Source organism: Mesitornis unicolor, unplaced genomic scaffold (assembly GCF_000695765.1).
Source record: "Mesitornis unicolor isolate BGI_N332 unplaced genomic scaffold, ASM69576v1 scaffold3408, whole genome shotgun sequence".
Taxonomy (NCBI): domain Eukaryota; kingdom Metazoa; phylum Chordata; class Aves; order Mesitornithiformes; family Mesitornithidae; genus Mesitornis; species Mesitornis unicolor.
The window spans coordinates 5,012-6,625 of record NW_010202372.1 but is presented as its reverse complement, the minus strand read 5'-3'; the positions used below and the strand labels follow the sequence as shown (position 1 = coordinate 6,625).

The window sequence follows — 1,614 nt, the reverse complement described above, 5'->3', positions numbered from 1 at the left end:
TCAGTCTGACCCGCTACAAAATGATCAGGCTACTGATTCTGTACGGAGCGGATCTAACTGTAAAGAACTGCGTAAGTAATAGCAAAGAAATGCAGCAATTCAAAACGCTTTAGAGTAAGTCTCCCTTCAGAGCAGTTTCACAGGTTTCAACGCCGGGAGAAACTATAGCGAACAGACTTAATTAGAACACTTCAGACTTATTTAAAGTAGAGCCGACACAGGGAAAGTATAATGGGAGCAGTCAGGGAGAAAAGGAAAAACCAGCACGTCTTCTAAACCCAGAACCCATCACCTGCAACTTAAAACAACATGATATCTGTCTATATTTTAATTACGCATATCATACATCGAAAAGATATGATGTACACACACTTGCTCTGTGCACAACTCCTGGGCTTCAAACACCACTGAGACAACAAAGAACTCAGCTTTTCAGAGACATCTCCTTTCTGTTAAGCCCACAGTGAGCCCAAGCAGCAGCAGCAGCGTTGCTGGAGCTCTGTGACCACTTGTCCTTCTCCCAAACCCAAACCAAGCAGCAGTGGGATGCTGTGGGTTTTACCAATACCAGTCAGTGTTTTTTTGATTGGCAATCAATCAAAACTTAAGGGGGCAAGGAAGAAACAAGTCACTGCAGCACTTTGCATTCCCTACTCTCCACCCAAGCTCTCTGAAGCAGGGCTGCTCCTCACATTATCCCTCATCAGGGTATGAAAACAATGACAGGTACAGCCCCCAAGGCCAAGGACTCTCTCAGGCTTTGTCTGCACGCAAAAGTTGCTCCTGTTTAATTTAGATGTGGTTCATAACCTAAGTAAATTGATAGAAGCTCTTATGTGAATTCTCCATTAAATAGAAGAGTGGCTTATTGGGGTTTCATCTGAATGTATTCCTGAGCATTTTAAACTAGATCAAAAGAAACACCTGCATTTGCTAATATGGCTTAGACCCACTGGAACATGGAGATTTCATCATGAGTCTGAACAAGGCAGGGACTAGATCTGGAGAGCAAAAGGACTCAGGCCTTGGGGGAGCAAGAGTCAGTCTGACCCTGTGCATGCAGAGGGGTCTCACATCAGGCAGATGCACTGTACAAACATCTAGGGAAGAATGAAGCACTCCGTAATCGCTGACTGCAATTAAATCTTGCTTCCTCTGCTTTTTTAAACAGCAAGGGAAGACGCCTATGGATCTTGTTCTCCAGTGGCAGAATGGCACCAAAGAGATATTCAACAGCTTGAAAGACAACTCCTATAAGAGTGTCCACCTAGGCAAGTTCTGAAGAGAGACACCAGACCGCTCTCTTTCTGCTGCTTTTAAATGCTTCATATGAAACTGAAGGAAAATAGCCCTGAACGCAGTACTTTTATTGAAAATATTTACGGCGCTGCATTATTTGAGGTATCTGCACTGGAAACTGTGAAACAAACACGCAAAGAAATGATTTCAGAAGGCAGGTTGGGTGTTACAATTCCACTGGTTCCAAAATAGCCTTATTTATTACTATTTATTATTTATTTATTTAAACGGTAATTTTTAACCATTCTCAAGATTATTGTAGGTTTTTTTTAATGGCGCTTCACATCCTAATGCAATCTTTGCCAGCAACATAAA

At 42.3% G+C, this 1,614-nt stretch overlaps 1 protein-coding gene across 1 annotated transcript in view; it reads left to right on the top strand.

Annotated features, from left to right (window-relative positions):
- Window positions 1-1,282, top strand: part of ANKRD1 (ankyrin repeat domain 1 (cardiac muscle)) — a 7,396-nt gene extending 6,114 nt beyond the window's left edge. Inside the window, exons 8-9 of the mRNA XM_010190366.1 lie at window positions 5-71; window positions 1,172-1,282. Of these exons, the coding sequence (XP_010188668.1) occupies window positions 5-71; window positions 1,172-1,282 (178 nt within the window). The remainder of the gene's footprint in view (window positions 1-4; window positions 72-1,171) is intronic.
- The last annotated feature ends 332 nt before the right edge of the window (window positions 1,283-1,614 follow it).